A 17,491-nucleotide genomic window follows, 5' to 3' on the forward strand; every position below is an offset into this window, starting at 1 on the left:
GACCACGGGATCCCAGCGGAGGAATTCTGGTGGGGAGGGGGCGAGCGCAACAAGACCCTTGCGGGCTCGGTGGCAAGTTGTGCTCACTACAGGTTCTATTCCTACTCTATGGTGTCATGGAAACCCACGAGTGGGAATAGTCCCTGGTAGTCGACATGCTGACTGTTGGGATTTAGAGTGGGGCAGGATGTAGCTGTCGGTAATGATGTGACACAACTACATCCCAAATTTACACAACCATTAACCTTTCATCACACTGTTGTGCTAGAATTAAGACAGGCAGATTTGGGGTCTTCCACTGCCTGATGCATCCCTGGCTGTGGAGAAACCTACTTCCCCTTACTTGACATAGAAATAGTTGCTCATCTATGAAAGGTGACCAGGTCCCTTCTTAAAGTACCAGTGACAAATCTCTTATGTCCTCTATGTCAGCCAACAAACACTGCATTCCCAACCTAGCTGCTCCTCACCTGTTGGAAGGCAAATATAAACAGAAGACACATACAGTGACGGTTATGGGTCGTTGGGTCGACACAAATTAGGTCGACAGTCATTAGGTCGACACTATTGGTCGACCTGCATTAGGTCGACCAGGTCACTAGGTCGACATGTACTATGTTGACAGGTCAAAAGGAAGACATAGAGCAAATATAAATGACACATTAGGGCACATGCTGTGAGGTGTCTCAAGTCCCATGGAAAGGAGGAGGTGGAACATGGATCTGGTCATATTCTGGTCTTGTACCATAATGTACTTCTAAAACACTTCCACAGTTGCTCATGAACGGAGGGGGTCAGGGTATCAATAAAGCTTTCCCATGTCTCAAAAAAAATGGTGAGTGGAATCTTTTTCTGCAAAGAATCCTCTAATACCACTTTCAGAATGCAATGCCGGGTCGCACTGGGGAATTGGAAACGGGTCCTTCCCAGGTGCGACCTGGCATTGGACCCTTTCACATTGGCTTCCCAACCCAGCAATATAGGTTGGGTTGACATCGGGGTCGGGGACAAAGCTGGCATTGGGGGCGGGCACGGAGGTGGTGCTTGGAGATGAGATCATCTCCACGCCGCCTCTGCTGTGAACAGGTCCAGGGTCGCACCGACCCGGCAACCTGTTCACACTGAACCTAACCTGGTATTAAACCCGGGAATAACCCTTCTTTATTCCCGGGTTGAATTACCAGGTCAGGCAATGTGGGAATTCGTCACTGACCCCTTTCACACCGCACAGCGACCCGTCAATATATTGGGGTATTTGTGTGGTGTGAGAGGGGTATTACCAAACTATTTCTAAAGACATGGCAGAGCTTCTCCAGAAACAGAGAAAATTAGGGAGGGGGACCCTTTCCATACACTTTTTGATTGCAGTTGATACAATTAATAATAATTAACAATTTTATTGCTCCCTTAGTCACTTGGTAGAATCCCCAAAAATTATAGTTTTTTTGGTATGTTGTAGATCAGTATGAGTGTCTCAATCTCAAATTACCAAAATTTGGGGCCATTGGTTCATTGATTTAATTGTATTCACCAATGGCTTTCCTATCCTACTCCTCCAGTGAAAAAGCCTGGACAATAAGAAAACTGTCCAGTAATCTGCGGGATTGAACATAAATTATATGATATTCTTTTGAAGAGTATCAACCGTGAGAATGCTGCAACTCAGACTGTTGATTTCGGATATCTTTATTTCTATTAGCCACATGCTGTATGACATAATATGTAATCTCATGACAGCTTTAGGGGTTTCCCACAAGACTCCTGTCATCTAAGAATTCTGGCCATATCAATTTAAGAAACTGTTGGTATTGCTCAGAGTGACGTAGGTAGGAGGGGAATCACCAGAAGGGGGTACAGGCTCCTGTAGTGCCAGTGAGGAGTTCTTTAGAGGACAATAGGTAATCAAGCTGAAAGAAGGAACCATGAACCTGAAAGTGGAATGTATAAAACCAGTAAGTAAGATTGGACAATCTCAAAGAGACTACTAGGGAAAGCATTGTTTTCAGTTGGGAAATACGTGTTCAGTGGTGGTCAACAATAGTGGATGGGGTAGACAAATTGGTAACTACAGGATCATCTACAGTGTTGTAGACTACTCAGAGAATGATTCAATACAGTAGTTGTCTCTACCATAAACGTGAAAAATGATTTGAAAGCAATTCCCCAGGTGAGCATTTGGAGCATAAATGTAAAAAAAAATATTTAAGTATCATATATCTGAATATCTAGGAGCAGATAGTATCTCTCATTGTCTTTTGCAGAGATGAGAATGGAATATGGGTGCTTTGTGGAAACAATCCACAAGATTTGGAACAATAGGAAGGTGAGAGGCATTCCCCAATACATCAATCCCACAATATTAAATCCTCCAACCACGCCAACAAGTGTGAGGGGGTATTTCACATCGGGCATTAGCCCTCATTCCGACCCGATCGCACGCTGCACTTCTTCGCAGCAGTGCAATCGGGTCTGGAATGCGCATGCGCGGTGTGCACATTGCGAGCGTGCGTTGTTGCCCGGCGACCTCCGTTGCCAGGCAACGATGCTGCCAGCGAAGGAAGCGGTCGCAGCGGCGTCCGCAAGAAGTTTGACAGCAGGAAGGCGTTCTGGGACGTCAACTGACCGTTTGAAGCCGTTTTTTCGGAAAGTGGTAGGAAAAACACAGGCGTGTCCAGGCGTACAGAGGGCGGATGTCTGACGTCAAAGCCGTGACCATCATCGCTGGACCCGTCGCACAGGGTAAGTATGTCTAGGGCTGGTCTTGTGTATTGTGTAAAACTTTTTTAGCATAGCAGGGCTGCTCAAGCGTTCGCAGCCCTGCTATGCTAAAATACACACCCCAATGGGCGAAGATTAGTTGATTGCACCAGCAGCAAAAAGTTGCTTGGTGCGTTCAACTCGGAATAAGGGCCAATGTACTGTACGTATATAGCAGTGATAGAGGCTCTTGGATCAATTGCAATGCCACTTAAGATATATAACAATCTTTATGGAAATCCACAGTCTCAAATGTATTTAAAATAAAGATCACATAATGAATACATTACAAATATGAAGCATTTCTAAGGGCAGTGGGTTTCAATTTTTTCAGAATGGGAAGAGCCCTTTGAACTGGGAATGGAAAATATAATTACAGTAATGCTACTGTATGTAATGTGCTGTTAGTGTTGTGACACTATTTGCATTATACTGTATATAAGGATACAATATTATCCCTGTAAATTATAAAAAATATACCTAGTTACAGTATCTTTTAAACATATTCTAGGGAAATATTAAATGCATTAAATGGATATTTGTGAAATTGTATTGCTAAAATATAGACTGATTGTTAATTGGATTAACGAAGTCAAGATTATTTTTTCAAAACTACAGTCTAAGATTCTATGGAAGCAATGTGATCCAGTTTGGAATGTACAACATTGTTATAACATGTGCTATAGATAAACGGTGACTTATTGAAAATGCAATGTGTGTAGATCAGAAAGGAACTCATCATATCCATAATAATTGTCTTTTCTGCAGTTGGAGAAGAATCCTACAGTAAACAGAACAGAGGTCTCAGTGGATAAGATCACCATTTACTTGGACAAGGTAAGGGAATGTGGCTATATTTAGCATGTCAAACATAATTCAGGGTACAGTAGGTAAGTCCTATAAATCCACAGAGGGTAATTTAAGATCTCAACATTTAGCTTTGCTGAAAACTGCTCTGCTGTTCAGACTGCAATTTCCTAATTATAGAATTTATGGGATCATTTATCAATGAGTGATAAATTTCACTGTGATAAATTGCACCAGCCAATCAGCTCCTAACTTTCATTTTTAAAATATAGGCCCTCATTCCGAGTTGATCGCTCGTTCTTTTTCATCGCATCGCAGTGAAAATCCGCTTAGTACGCATGCGCAATGTTCGCACTGCGACTGCGCCAAGTTATTTTGCTAAGAAGATAGTATTTTTACTCACGGCTTTTTCATCGCTCTGGCGATCGTAGTGTGATTGACAGGAAATGGGTGTTACTGGGCGGAAACACAGCGTTTTAGGGGCGTGTGGGAAAAAACGCTACCGTTTCCGGAAAAAACGCAGGAGTGGCCGGAGAAACGGGGGAGTGTCTGAGCGAACGCTGGGTGTGTTTGTGACGTCAAACCAGGAACGACAAGCACTGAACTGATCGCACAGGCAGAGTAAGTGTGGAGCTACTCTAAAACTGCTAAGTAGTTTGTGATCGCAATATTGCGAATACTTCGGTCGCAATTTTAAGATGCTAAGATACACTCCCAGTAGGCGTAGGCTTAGCGTGTGTAACTCTGCTAAATTCGCCTTGCGACCGATCAACTCGGAATGAGGGCCATAGGACCAGATTTATCAAGCATTGGAGAGTGATAAATAACATGGTGATAAATGACCAGCCAACCAGCTCCTAACTGTCATTTTTCAAACACAGCCTGTGACATGACAGTTAGGAGCAGATTGGTTGGTACTTTATCACCGTGCTATTTATCACTCTCCAAGGCTTGATAAATGGGGGCTAAGGTCTGTAACATGGCAGTTAGGAGCTGATTGGCTGGTGCAATTTATCACTCACAGTGAAATTTATCACTCATTGATAAATGAGCCCATTAAGATTCTTTTTATGAATGACCCTGCAACAGATCTATTTGTGATATCCTTTGCTGTGTTATGTAATGTGCACCCAGTACATCATTCAGCGCATCTACTCATACTTGCCCTCACTCCGAGTTGATCACTTGCTAGCTACTTTTAGCAGCCGTGCAAACGCATAGTCGCCGCCCACGGGGGAGTGTATTTTTGCTTTGCAGGAGTGCGAACGCCTGTGCAGCAGAGCGGCTGCAAACATATTTTGTGCAGAACAAAACCAGCCCTGTAGTTACTTATTCTGTGCGATGATTGCTGCGACGAGTGATACAGTAATGACGTCCGATACCCACCCAGCAAACGCCCCGGCCACACCTGCATTTTTCCAAACACTCCCAGAAAACGGTCAGTTGACACCCAGAAATACCCACTTCCTGTCAATCCCCTTGCGTCCGCCAGTGCGACCGAAAGCGTCGCTAGAACCTGTGCTAAGCCACGATGCTCATTGTACCCATACGCCGCACGTGTGCATTGCGGTGCATACGCATGCGCAGATTTGCCATTTTTAAAATGATTGCAGCGAACAATGGCAGTTAGCGATCAACTCGGAATGAGGGCCATTGTACGAATATGGATACATTTGTACATGGTGTTTTTAAATGTTAAAGATTGTGGGCCTGATTCAGAGGCACAGAAAAGCGGCGGATGTTTTATGTCTGAGCATGAGTTCCAGTCGCACTTTGCATTCATCCCAATGGCTAGCAAACACTGATACAGAATGAATTTGGGCGCAGGGAAAGTGAATTTCAGGGGGCGTTCCAGGTAGGTAACAGGTGGGTGTCTTGCCAGAAGTGTGATGTGTAACGTGTAACAAAGTGAAAGGAAAGATTGTCTCTTAGTTGGCGCACAAAAAATAAAATATTAATTATATGTAAAATATTACTTTTAATATTAATCAATTAAATGTGATGTGAAAAATATAGGAAAAATTGTACAATAAACAAAAATATTCTAACAATTACAATTGGAGTCAATGGGTGGTATTCAAATGATATATCATGCCCAATCTCTTTTCTAAAGTGATCCCCGTTATTGCGCATATCGCGCCCATAGTAATCAGTTTTAGCTGCATAAAGAGTTGGGCGCCCTCACTACCCCAGGGGTAGCGAGCTGAAATGATTATAGCATGCCCGTCAGCAGAAACAGAACGGGTGTAGAAGGGGGTGAAAATAATTGAATACCAGCCACTGTCTTATTTATTGAGTCTTTTATATTACATCTAAGTGTGTCACCTCTTTCTGAGATCTCAACCAAGGTGGTTATCGAGAAATCTGCTCTTACTGTATTTTCCGCCACGAGTCAGTTTATCTATGCAGTATTGTATGCAACAATTTTTGAAGGATGTAGCGCAATATCAAACAGTATACTAATACGGTACCGTTGATCTAGATCATAGCTGTTTCTTGTCCATTATCATATATTTGTGGCCATTCATGTATTGCCATGGGACAGATCAGCTTATACTAGTATATAATAAATTGCACTCAGTGGTTTAAGAACTTGTCAGGTTAGTGAACAGAGGCGTATCTAGGGTAGGGCGAGTGGGGCGCCGCCGGCGGCCAGGGCATCATGACCCACTCGCCCCCGTCAACCCTAAATGTGAGTGGAGGAGAGCGCAGTGTCTCTCCCTCCCCTCACCGCCGCTGCCAGCACTAGCAGCGCTGCTGTGTCCGGTCTCCGGCGTTAGCCAATCAGAGCTTGCGGACCGGCTCCTGATTGGCTGCCGGTCCGCGAGCTCTGATTGGCTAGCGAACCGGCGCCAGACACAGCCGCCGGAGACGGGACGGGAGACCTGGATGGAGCGGTGAGGGTAAGGAGAGGCGCTGCGCTGCGCTCTCCTCCCCTCACATAAGCGGCCGGTGAGTGAACGGGGGGAGGGGGGGCACGGGCACAGTGGGGCATGTATCTGGCACCAAATGGAGCATGTAACTGGCACTGAGTTGGGCCGGGCACTGTGGGGCATGTATCTGGCACAGTGGGGCATGTATCTGGCACTGTGGGGCATGTAACTGGCACTGTGGGCATGTATCTGGCACTGTGGGGCAATGTAATTGGCACTGTGGGGCAATGTAACTGGCACTGTGGGGCATGTATCCGGCACTGTGGGGCAATGTAACTGGCACTGTGGGGCAATGTAACTGGCACTGTGGGGCATGTATCCGGCACTGTGGGGCAATGTAACTGGCACTGTGGGGCAATGTAACTGGCACTGTGGGGCAATGTAACTGGCACTGTGGGGCATGTATCTGGCACAGTGGGGCATGTATCTGGCACTGTGGGGCATTGTATCTGGCACTGTGGGGCAATGTAACTGGCACGGTGGGGCAATGTAATTGGCACTGTGGGGCAATGTAACTGGCACTGTGGGGCATGTATCCGGCACTGTGGGGCAATGTAACTGGCACTGTGGGGCATATTTCCGGCACTGTGGGGGCATGTATCCGGCACTGTGGGCATTGTATCTGGCACTGTGGGGCAATGTAATTGGCACTGTGGGCCATTTTCAGTGGCCACACCCCTTCTGGAGCGTAGCCACACCCCTTCTGGTGTATGGCCATGCCTATTTTTTGGCGCACATGCTTCTTTTTGTCTGCTTTTTTTTTTTTTTTTTTTTGGGGGGGGCGCCGTTTTACATCTTGCCCTGGGCTCCAAAAACCCTAGCTACGCCTCTGTTAGTGAAACCACCTATATGTGCAAAATAATAGTGCACTTATAACCTCCAAGTTTGTGGATTCCCCACATTGATAATACTGCTCACAATCATTCCACATTGAGATAAATTATTACCAACAGTCACTGATGTGTTTCTCAATATAGTTGGTAGGCTATGGTGGTAGGTATTAGGATAGTGCAATATAATTGTTCCTTATAGAATATAGAATGGCACTCGTGAGTTCCCCTAAGTAGTAAAAACTGCTTGCATTGTTTTGTACAATGTTGCTATTCAGGGGCGGATCCAGAAAAAAATGACAGGGGGGGCACTGTGATTGGGAAAGCATAGTTGTGGGGTGTGACTAGGGAGGCCAATCCCGGATCGGCGGGATCCCAGGATTTGGGCCCAAAAATACCGGGATTTGAATCCCGGGATTGGAGCTTCCAATCCCGGGATTCAATGGATTACAGTGCGCATGTGCGGGAGGGTGGGTGTAAGTAATGACACTTACTACTAGGCGGGAGGCCGCGGCAGCCATGGACAAGCTGAACGCGGCAGCACTTCAAATGTAGCGCCGGCCGCCAGCCAATCGGAGCTGGCGGCTCGGCAGCCAATCAGGCAAGCTGCCGCAGCAGCCAATCAGGAGTCACTGCTGCGATCGCTTCCCTGATTGGCTGCCGGTTCGCCAGCTCTGGTTGGCTGGCGGCCGGCGCTTCATTTGAAATGCTCCCTCGTTCAGTGAGTCCATGGCTGCCGTGGCTGCCCGCCTAATAGTAAGTGTCATTACTTACACCCACCCTCCCTCTCGCGCCGCTACTAACCCTTCCGCGCCGCTACATACATCCTCCCAATCGCACCAATACCTACACCCACCCTCCCGCACTGCTACCTACCGCCTCCCTACCTCCCGCACCGCACCACTACCAACACCCTCCCTACCTCCCGCACCACTACCTACACCCTCCCTCCAGCGCTGCTCCCTACAACCTTCACTGGTCCCTACTGCAATCCCGGGATTGACCGTTTTTCAATCCCGAATCCCGGGATTGAAAAACGGCCCGGGATTGGTAGTGCTAATAAGCATTCAGCAAGAGATTTTGTGATATCTCCTGCATTATGGTATTAGTATATAGCCACAAGCCATAAAATTATGCAGAAAATTCAGTTTCTACATCATGTTATGGTAAAAAGCTTGATACATAGGCCCCATAGAGTGTTAGTAAGTGCTGTATGAAACCACTACTAGCAGTCAAGTAAATCTATATTTTATTTTAAAACACATACATTTTCCACATGCTACAGTACTGTATATAACCACAAGTATTCTCCATTCTAAATATAAATGCAGAGCACATGGATTTATTTAATAAACATTTACCTGTATTTAAAATTCACAAAGATCTGTCATTAACGGTGATGATGTAAAGCTAATGACTGAAAAGTAAGCCAAATAATAAAGCGCATTCTTTAGAATATAAAATGGGTCCTTGGAAGTTTTTTTAAAATGTGTGATGTTATATATTTACAATATTTTAATATATGGCTACCAGGCTTTTATGTACCTACTATATCAGAAAACAAGAGGATTGATTATTTTTATGCTGTCCTTCTGTATTCCTGGCTGTCTCCAGTTTGTTTTATGTTGACCTGTTGCACTTTTTTGTCTGGGTCAGGTCAGAAATGCGGCATAGTTTAGGATTTTAGCCTGCACCTACAAAACTCATTGAAGCAGACTAGTAAATGCATATACTCAGAGCAGCAGACACACTTATAGTTGAACTTACTGTAGCTGCCGTGTGTGGGCAATAAGTCAATGCATGTTTATGTATTACTGGCAGTTTCTGCAGCAGCCCGCCCTACATACTGGCTGGTGGGATCCCGTAGGTGTGTGACATGTGACTGTGTGGAGCAGAGGGGAGAGGAGGTTGAAAAGCATATGTTGGAATCTCCTTGTCTCCCTCTGCCATAAATTGGAGCATTCTTTTGACCTCACCTTCCCTCCCGTCTTCACTCTTCTGATGACTGACAGGCAGCTGGGTCCGGGAAGCTTGCAGAGCAGAGCTCAAGGAGGCGGAAGCCGCGGAGCTGCTGCTGAACCTTTGACCAAGCTGCTGCTGCAGATACTATTAATGCCGGCAGCAAGTACAATAAAAAAAAAAGCCTGACAATGACAGGGGGGGCACGTGCCTTGGTGCCCCCTCCCTGAATCCGCCAATGTTGCTATTCAATCCACACACAATGGGGTAATTCCGAGTTGATTGCTCGCTAGCTAGTTTTAGCAGCCGTGCAAACACATAGTCGCCGCCCACGGGGGAGTGTATTTTCGCTTTGCAGAAGTGCGAACGCCTTTGCAGCCGGGCTCTGCAAAAACATTTTGTGCAGTTTCTGAGTAGCGCTGGACTTACTCAGCGCTTGCGATCACTTCAGTCTTTTTGGTGCCGGAATTGACGTCAGACACCCGCCCTGCAAACGCCCGGACATGCCTGCGTTTTCCCTACCACTCCCAGAAAACGGTCAGTTGACACCCATGAAAAGCCCTCTTTCTGTCATTCTCCTTGCAATCGGCTGCGCGAATGGATTCCTCGTTAGATCCATTGCACAGCAACGATGCTCTTTGTACCCATACAATGCGCCTGTGCATTGCGGCACCTGCGCATGCGTAGTTTTGCCATTTTTTTACCTGATTGCTGCGCTGCAAAAATCTGCAGCGAGCGATCAACTCGGAATGACCCCCAATGTGTCGTATATAATAGCTTGCTGCAGCATATTGAGATAAATTATTACCAACAGTCACTGATGTGTTTCTCAATATAGTTGGTAGGCTATGGTGGTAGGTATTAGGATAGTGCAATATAATTGTTCCTTATAGAATATAGAATGGCACTCATAAGTGCCCCTAGGTAGCAAAAACTGCTTGCAGTATTAAATAAATGTGAACAAAATGGTCAAAACACATTCCACTTAGGGCCTGCTGTTCCTGACTAGTTAGAATAGGCTGTGTTGTAACATAATGTATCATACAGCATTGCTATTCAGTGCTTGATTGGTGTATTATGGCCCTCATTCCGAGTTGTTCGCTCGGTATTTTTCATCGCATCGCAATGAAAATCCGCTTAGTACGCATGCGCAATGTTCGCACTGCGACTGCGCCAAGTAACTTTGCTATGAAGAAAGTAATTATACTCACTGCTTTTTCATCGCTCCGGCGATCGTAATGTGATTGACAGGAAATGGGTGTTACTGGGCGGAAGCACGGCGTTTTAGGGGCGTGTGGCTGAAAACGCTACCGTTTCCGGAAAAAACGCAGGAGTGGCCGGAGAAACGGTGGGAGTGCCTGGGCGAACGCTGGGTGTGTTTGTGACATCAACCAGGAACGACAAGCACTGAACTGATCGCACAGGCAGAGTAAGTCTGAAGCTACTCTAAAACTGCTACGAGGTTTGTGATCGCAATATTGCGATTCCTTTGGTCGCAGTTTTAAGAAGCTAAGATTCACTCCCAGTAGGCGGCGGCTTAGCGTGTGTAACTCTGCTACATTCGCATTGCGACCGATGAACTCGGAATGAGGGCCCATATGCTGTGATTTATGTGTCTAATCTCTTTCCTATCCAGGAAAGCTCATAGTCAATTGAAATAAATTGCAGTGTTACACCTTGTTTTGTACAATGCTGCTATTCAATCAGAGCCGGCCCTAAACAATATGATGCCCTAGGCACGATTTTGGCTGGTGCCCCCTAGCACTGCTGCTAGTTCCGCCTCTGACCCTGCACCCCTTTCCCAGCACCATCACCCCTCACCCATAGCAGTCCTTTTTTGGGTGTTCCTACCCCCTGTATTTTAAATTGGAACAGTGCACACATTCAGCGCACAGCTCAAAAAGGGGCGTGTTCTTGATGGGAAGGGGTGTGGCCACACAATAGTGCCCCCAATTCAAATTACACCACACAGTAGTGCAATTTTATTCATATTTTCATGCGATAGTGTCCCTTCTTCACGTTAAATCACACAGTAGTACCACTTTACCTTATATACTTTACTGGTCACAGTAGTGCCCCTTATTCACATTACACCACACCATATTGCTCTTTATTCACGTTACACCACACAATAGTGTCCTTTCTGTACGTAACACCACACAGTAGAGCAGCTTATACACATAATGCCACACATTAGTAATGCCTTTATACACATAATACCACACAGTAATGCCCCTAACACATAATAAACACATTGTTAATGTCCTTATAAACATAATGAACCTTACACATTATGCCAAACTTTATTAATGCCCTTATACACATATAGAAGGCCTTGCACATATGCCGCACATTATTAATGCCCTTATACACATGACACACATAGTGCCTCTTACACATATGCATTTATACGGGTGTAGTATGGCTGACCGGCGGTCTCCTGACCGCCGGTCAGCTTACCGACGCCGGGATCCCGGCAGCATACCGATGCTGGGATCCCGGTGGGGAGGGGCGAGTGCAGCAAGCCCCTTGCGGGCTCGCTGTGCTCGCCACGCTGCGGGCTCGTTGGCGACCTTCGGTCGCCACATGTTCTATTCCCACTCTATGGGTGTCGTGGACACCCACGAGTGTAAATAGTCTCTGTTGGTTGGCATGCCGACCATCGGGAAAGTGAGCCGCCGGGCTCGTGGAGGAGGTCATGTGACTGTCAGTCAGCTGACCAGCGGTCACATGAACATGAATACCACCCCATTTATACACTACACGCATAATGCCCATTACACATATGCAAAACACTACTGCACAACCAACCCACCCACATACAGCTCTCACATGGCTGCTAACACTGTGACCTCTGCCTCTGCTTGGATAGAGATGTGTCCTCATACATCTTGCCTCAATGCGCCATGCAGCAGGAGATGCCTGGCGTGAGTCAGCTGGCAGCTCTGCTAATATCGGGCATCTTCTTTAATGAAAATGCATCTTATTTGCATTGCTATGTGGCTAGGGTGCAGAAGCAGCTTCTGCTGAATAAAATGATATGCAGCATGCCTATATACTGTGTTGCGACTGTGGCTGTATCTGCATATGAAATGCTACAGACAGAATATAGGCATGCCGCATATAATTTTAATTAGCAGAAGCTGCTGGTGGCCCTAGGCATTTGCCTAGTTTGCCTATGCCTAGGGCCTGCTCTGTATTCAATCCACACACAATGTGTCGTATATAATAGCTTTCTGCAGCTTATCCTTTCCCCATTCAAGGAAGTTAGTGTGTGCTGCACACCCAGTCAGAAATCACAAACAGCTGTTGGTATTTGATTAATGTGGTGCATTACACAGTCTCATAGGGAAATACACTCTATATTATATAATTACTCACATACTGTAGGTGCTCATTTGTATATGTTTGTAACTTTATTTAGTATAATTATATTGTTGCTCCGTGTGGTTTTTAAGTGCCATCCTGTCTGACACTGTAATGCCACTTCTAGATGGGCCAATTGTTTGTGTCGCTTAGCTTAGTCATACAGCTACATCATTGCACCTCTTTTTCATCTTTGCATGATGTGCTGTTTGGTGCCTTTTTTATATCTGCCATCCTGTCTGACACTGCAGTGTCACTCCTAGATGGGCCAGGTGTTTGTGCCTCACACTTGTGTCGCTTAGCTTAGTCATACAGCAACCTCTGTGCACCTCTTTTTCTTCTTCGCATCATGTGCTGTTTGGGGCCTATTTTTTTAATCTGTCATCCTGTCTGACACTGCAGTGCAACTCCTAGATGGGCCAGGTGTTTGTGCCGCACACTTGTGTCGCTTAGCTTAGTCATACAGCCACCTCGGTGCAACCTTTTGGCCTAAAAACAATACTGTGAGGTGTGAGGTGTTCAGAATAGACTGGAAATGAGTGGAAATGAATGTTATTGAGATTAATAATACCGTAGGATCAAAATTACCCCCAAATTCTGTGATTTTAGCTGTTTTTATGTTTTTTTCAAAATCATCCAGATCCAAAACCAAACCCAAATCCCAAAAGGGTGGTTTTGGTAAAACCAATCCAGATCTAAAAACATGAGCGGCGATCCAGATCCAAAACCAAAACGCAAAACACGAAAAGTGCCCGCCGCACATCTCTACTTATTATCAGTACATTGACATTTTACACAGTGAAAACAGCGGACGTGCTAATGCCGCTCCAAAAAGCCCACGTGTATGTTCCACATCAGCTTCCTCAGGGCAAAAAAAACTTATTAGTATACTGTTTGATATTGCGCTACATCCTTCAAAAATTGTTGCACACAATACTGCATAGATAAACTGACTCGTGGCGGAAAATACAATAAGAGCAGATTTCTCAATAACCACCTTGGTTGAGATCCCATAAAAAGGTGACACACTCAGAAGTAATATAAAAGACTCAATAAATAAGACACAGTGAATCCAATTTTTATTGTTATAATATTTTTGTTTATTGTACAATTTTTCCTATATTTTTCACATCACATTTTAATTGATTAATATTAAAAGTTTTATTTTATATACAGTATACTGTAATTCATCTTTTCTCTATTGTACGCCAACTAAGAGACAATCTTTCCTCTCACTTTGTTACTGTCTTCCTCACTTTCTATGGCAGCACCCCCAATGTATGACCAAGAATAAATAATATTATATATATAAAATGGGGAAATCATAATCTATAAACCAATGAAAAGCTAATCCACCAGTGACTAGTGCAGAAGACATCCATTCTCCCCTTCCCCCTATCTGTTAACAGACGTGTGACGTGTATAGCAGCTGTGTCTAAAGATGCAGTAGCGCCGACACAGGATGCTAGATTCAAGCAGACAATTGCACCTGCTATAGGGCTGGTGAGAGTGACAGATGATGCATCTAAATACACACAAATTAGTGCCACTGCCAGTGGGCATCTCCGTAGGAAGCTCACAGGTCACAGGAGTAGCATTAAGAAGCAGATGTGGCTGCAGCAAAGGACGCAGACGCAGATGATTGTGTGTGCTCCTCTGAATCAGGCCCTTTATATTTTATATGGTTAATTAATGGTACGGACAATGGGCCTAATTCAGACATAATCGCTGTTGTGCGAATTCACTGTGCGGCCAATTAGAAAACGACTGCGCATGTGTACCGATCTTCGTGTGCACGCGCAAGGCCAAAGTGTGAAATAATTCATCGTCTTTTTCAATCGCTAGTTGATTGACAGGAAGAGGACGTTTGGGGGTGGTAACTGCCGGTTTTCTGGGAGTGCCTGGAAAAAATGCAGGCGTTCCCAAGCGTTTTCTGGGAGGGTGTGTGACGTCAGCTACATCCCCGATCAGCCTGTTTGTATTGCACTGTAGGAGTACAGGCTACGCACAGACTGCACAGACTGGAAAAAACATTTGATCGTGAGTGAGTTGCAAACAGATTTGCAGCTGACTGTCTTTTCGCACGGCGTATGCTGACTTGCAGAGGGCGGGCTTTCACTCTGTCTGGGCGGCGACTATCTGATCACAAACCTCTGCAAACTCGCAGAGGAGCGATCAGGTCTGAATTAGGCCCAATATTCTTTTATTTGTGCATTTTATTAATTTCTGTTTTTTTCAATTTGAACAAAACATAAATGCTGAACATTGATCTGTTATTGATCAGCTTGTTAATTATGTATTTAGATTTCTGATTCATATGGACACAATCCACTGCTGCTCTGCTGCATGTACTACTTTATATCCAGTTCCGTTATATTTATTCAAAGCCAAAGCGCAGAGTACAGGAGCATGGTGGGGCTGCCTGTATCCACCAATTGTGTGGGATCAATGGGTCGACCAGAAATAGGTCGACGCCATATGATCAACAAGCAGTAGGTCAACTGAGTCAAAAGGTTGATAGGGTCAATAGGTCGATAAGTAAAAGGCAGACACCACAAAAGGCACAGGGAAAAGGTAGACATTGAAATCATCTATACAAAAACAGTCAACACGAGTTTTTTTGTGTTTTTCGTTTGTAAGTTTAACCACATGTAAGCCAAATTAGTGGAAACGTGTACCCTCACGGGCTCCCTTCGCTTACCACGCTTCAGGCAAGCTGCCTCGTTCTGCTATCACTGTCCACGTGGATGGTGTAAATGATAAAAAAAGGTTTTAAAAAATGAAAATAAAAAACTTGTGTTGACCATAGGTGTGTCGACCATTGTAATTTTGACCATTTGAACCTGTTGACCTTTTGAACTTGTCAACCTTAAGCAATGTCGGCATTTTACACGTCAACATGTTGACCATGTCAACCTTTTGTACCTGTCGACCGAATACATGTCGGCCATGCAGTGTCGACATATTGACTGACGCCATGATGACTGTCAACCTATCATCTGGAACCCAACCACCAAATTCCTTTCCTACAGTATATTACATCTGTACTACTCACGTTCTAGAGCTGGCTGATTGCATACTGTATGCTGGGAAGCAGTTAGCTTCCCGACGAACGGGTTCCCGGTGGTCGAAATACCGACGCCGGGAACCCGAATGAGGACACAGTCCCGGCGTCTAAATATCGATGCCAAATGGGTTGCCGGAGTCAAAATACCACCAGCCAGCATCCCGATCAGGCTGACTGCGGGATGCACTGCTTTCCTGGTGTGTGTGTGTGGGGGGGTGGGGGGGTGGAGGGAGGTTAGGTTTAGGCAGCAGGCGGGGGGGTTAGCCTTAGGGTGCAGGGGCATGGGAAGATTAGGGTTAGGGATAGGGAAGGGAGGGTTAGGCACATAGAAGGGGAGGTCAGGGTTAGGCACCTAGCAGGGAGGGTTAGGTTTAGGCAGCGGGGAAGGGAGAGTCAGGGTTAGGCACCACCGGGGAGGGTTAGGGTTAGGCACCCACAAGGGAGGGTTAGGGTAGGGAAAAGGTGAGGGTTAGGGGGATAAATGTGGAGCTGTCGGGATTATGATGGATGGGATGCCGCTATCGGTACACTGACCGCCGGCATCCCATCCATCGGCAACTCATACTGAACCCTGTATGCCAACATGAAAACCTGCATAAAATGAAAGTAAATGTAACACCGCAGAAAATGAATACAACACTGCCAGATCACCCTCCAGCTTTCTATGACTAGACACAATGTGCACTATTCACCTGAGGCTGATAGATTACCTTCATTGATGTCTGTTCTTTCATAGCTCACTCACGAAGCTGAGAGTTTTACTTTTGGATTGAGACAAGAAACACGTGTGGAAAATCTGCAGCCTGCGAATGTCATAGTGTATGATTATTATATTCCTGGTAAGTGGAAATACACATAATATTACAATACACGCATTTATTGTTGACACACTGTAGTGCAGTGGTTCCCAAACTGGGTGCCTCGGGGCGCTTGCAGGGGGGCCTCGTGTTGCTGGTCCAGGACCAACTCAAATTATTACTTGTCCATGTAATGGCCAAAGCCAGTGCTAGTGGCTTCCAGTCATAAAATACCTGTATGTGGACAAACAAAAGTGAATTCTGGCCCTCACCACATAACTAATCCTAAGGATGACATACTGTATAAACACAATTTACTTAATGTAATAATTTTTTTTTTGCTAATTCCTCAATAAGAATTTTTGGCCTATGGGTGCAGTGACAAATTTTTTATACTTTAGAGTGCCATGACTAAAAAAAAGTTTGGGAACCACTGGCTATTTTTCCAGGATAATGTGCTCCAAAAGTAGTAATACTGTATTTGCTTGATTATCTCTGTGAAGTTGGTTTTCAATACTTTTTTTTATTACTATGGCAAAACTACCTCTATAGCATTTTACATGCTGAACAGGAATCTTTACCAGGCATAGGAGATGCTTATTAGCAAGAACTACTGTCCCCATGGAAAAATAAATAAAAAAATGTGTCTCTCCTCTTCTATTGTAGATGAACAAGCTATAACAGAGTATAACTCTCCCTGCAGTGCAGGTAAGGAAGACGCTAAGTGGTCTATTTTCAGCACTGAAGATGCTTTTTTATCTAAAAAAGGGATAATTGATTTGTCAGTTGTAATACCTGACTTCTATATGTATCTCTTCCAGTGAAAGGTCACTGCAGAGTCGGTGTCTCTGAGAGGAGGGATTGTGGCCATTCCGGTATCACCAGGGAACATTGTGAACAGAGAGCCTGCTGCTTCGATTCCAGTGTGTCACAAGCCATATGGTGTTTCTTTCCAGGTTGGGCTCTCATTTATGT

At 45.2% G+C, this 17,491-nt stretch overlaps 1 protein-coding gene across 2 annotated transcripts in view; it reads left to right on the plus strand.

Annotated features, from left to right (window-relative positions):
* LOC135056667 (alpha-2-macroglobulin-like) overlaps positions 1-17,491 on the plus strand; it is a 502,865-nt gene that overhangs the window by 481,617 nt on the left and 3,757 nt on the right. For both annotated transcript variants that reach the window (XM_063962110.1, XM_063962111.1), the window contains 4 exons: positions 3,526-3,594; positions 16,456-16,558; positions 17,183-17,224; positions 17,338-17,472. In XM_063962110.1, the coding sequence (XP_063818180.1) occupies positions 3,526-3,594; positions 16,456-16,558; positions 17,183-17,224; positions 17,338-17,472 (349 nt within the window). The remainder of the gene's footprint in view (positions 1-3,525; positions 3,595-16,455; positions 16,559-17,182; positions 17,225-17,337; positions 17,473-17,491) is intronic.

This window comes from Pseudophryne corroboree, chromosome 3 (assembly GCF_028390025.1).
Source record: "Pseudophryne corroboree isolate aPseCor3 chromosome 3, aPseCor3.hap2, whole genome shotgun sequence".
In the NCBI taxonomy this organism is placed as follows: domain Eukaryota; kingdom Metazoa; phylum Chordata; class Amphibia; order Anura; family Myobatrachidae; genus Pseudophryne; species Pseudophryne corroboree.